This window comes from Zeus faber (genome assembly GCF_960531495.2).
Source record: "Zeus faber genome assembly, chromosome: 19".
Classification (NCBI taxonomy): Eukaryota; Metazoa; Chordata; class Actinopteri; order Zeiformes; family Zeidae; genus Zeus; species Zeus faber.
Window position 1 is genome coordinate 17,822,746 of NC_137206.1, and position 1,920 is coordinate 17,824,665.

General features: G+C 57.1%; 1 protein-coding gene across 1 annotated transcript; it reads right to left on the bottom strand.

Moving 5' to 3' along the window:
- Positions 1–543: 543 nt before the first annotated feature.
- rrs1 (ribosome biogenesis regulator 1 homolog) lies at positions 544–1,713 on the bottom strand (the record flags this gene model as incomplete). The annotated part of the gene is made up of 1 exon (XM_080020402.1): positions 544–1,713. The coding sequence occupies exon 1, from the start codon at positions 1,693–1,695 to the stop codon at positions 544–546; it is 1,152 nt and encodes a 383-aa protein (XP_079876528.1). The 5' UTR covers positions 1,696–1,713.
- Between the last annotated feature and the right edge of the window lie 207 nt (positions 1,714–1,920).

Sequence of the window (1,920 nt, forward strand, 5' to 3'; positions counted from 1 at the left end):
CATAAGCTGGTAAGAAAGCTTCTCTAATGGTCTACTTTACAGGTGAACAAAAAACTCTCACACCAGCAACGCTTTTTTTTGGATCATTATCTGCATAATTAAGAAAATTAAAATCAGGTAGGCAAACTTAAAAATTCAAAATTTATTGAAGCGCCAACCCCCCTCAAAACACCTGCTGTGGCCATAGACTTTATGATGATGCACACATTAACAAACATTAAACCCAAGACAACAGACTTCATTCACTGTCTCCACAACCTTGATTCAATAATCCATTAAACTGTCTGTATGCAGGTGCATTTGACTACATCAAGTCGATTGAAAATAATCAATAGAACAACGAGCAGTCTGGTTTTAATGTGCACTTAAACATTTATTAAATATCTGTTCCGTATGAAATTTGAAAGGCTTAATAAACAAGGGACCAAAACCGACAGAAATCTGCATCAGTACAAATATAAACGATAACGTAGAAATGATTCCGTGTTCTGTTTATTCAGTTCTTTGCTGTGTCCACTCCCTGGGTGGTGCCATTTTAAGTGTTTATCGTTTGCCAGGCATGCCACGCTTCATGCCCCCTCCGGGTCTGCCTCCCCCGGGTTTACCCCCTCCCGATCTGCCTCCCCCGGGTTTACCCCCTCCCGATCTGCCCCCTCCGGGTTTACCCCCTCCCGATCTGCCCCCTCCGGGTTTACCCCCTCCCGATCTGCCTCCGCCGGCTTTACCCCCTCCGGGTTTGCCCCCTTTCCCCTTCCACGGGGCGTCCTTGCGTCCTTTCTTTCCTTTCCTATATTTGGCCGCGGCCTCCTCCCTGTCGTCCTCCCTCATCTGCTTGTTCACCGCCTTGGTGACGTCCATCCTGGGCTTCTTGCTGTCCATGAGCTTCAGCAGGTCCAGCTGCCTCCGCTTCTCACTGGAGAAGTCTCCGATCAGCGGCTGGAACTTCCTCTTCTTGCCGGCGTTCCTGGCGGGCTTCTCCTTAGGGAGCCGGTCCTGGAACCGACCCATGGACGCCGTGGAGGTCTTGGCCACGCTCATGGCTCGGGCCAGGTCGGTCTTGGACGGCTGCGCCGTGGGGGTGAGCCCGACCCCGGGAACTTTGCCTTTCTGCGACCTGGCGATGTTCCTCAGTCGGTTGAGCTCGTTCTTGGCCACCCGCTCCTTCTTGGCGTCGTTGCGCTTCTGGAACTGGTCCTCGTTCGGGTCCGCGGTCGCCGGCACCTCGATCAGCCACTCCTTGGTGCCGTCCTTCGCCCTCTTGTAGCCCCAGCGCCGCCTCCACTCCTTGGCCACCTCGTCCCACACCAGGTTGGTCTTCTTCTTCTTCTGGATCCCCTTCAGCTTGGCGAACTCCTCCCATTTGGTCGGCGCCCGGGGCTTGGGCGCGGGTTTCTCCCGGGGCAGCCGGGTGGTGGGCTCCGGCAGCTTGACCACCACGGCCTCCTGGACCCGCTCCGACGGCAGCTTCCACACCTCGTTGACCAGCAGCTGCGCGTTGTCCCGGGCCAGGGCGCGGAGAAAGTCCTCCTTCTTCCGGCTCCGGAACTCGCGGACGTCGATCCTGTTTTTGTCGACCGCCAGCAGGTTGCCGACGTCGAACTCGAGGTCGAGCTCCTTGTGGACGGCGATGCTCCGGAGCTTCTCGGCCTCGTCTCGCTCGGCCTGGGCCAGCACGTCCTCCGCGGTGGAAGCCATGTTGCTCGCTGCGTCCCGTACCCGTCCCCACGTGCGCGAACGGCACCCCCCCCCCCGTCGGCAACTGCTTCCGGGTTACGCCGCGTACGTCAACCCCACGCCACGCCCGCTGGCCACACGAGGGCGGTGCTGAGCCACTTTTGTGTTTCGACGGCGGGGGGCGTGGCAACCATGACAACAGCGACAGAAAGAATAACAACAGTCAACGAGCCGATAATAGGAAGG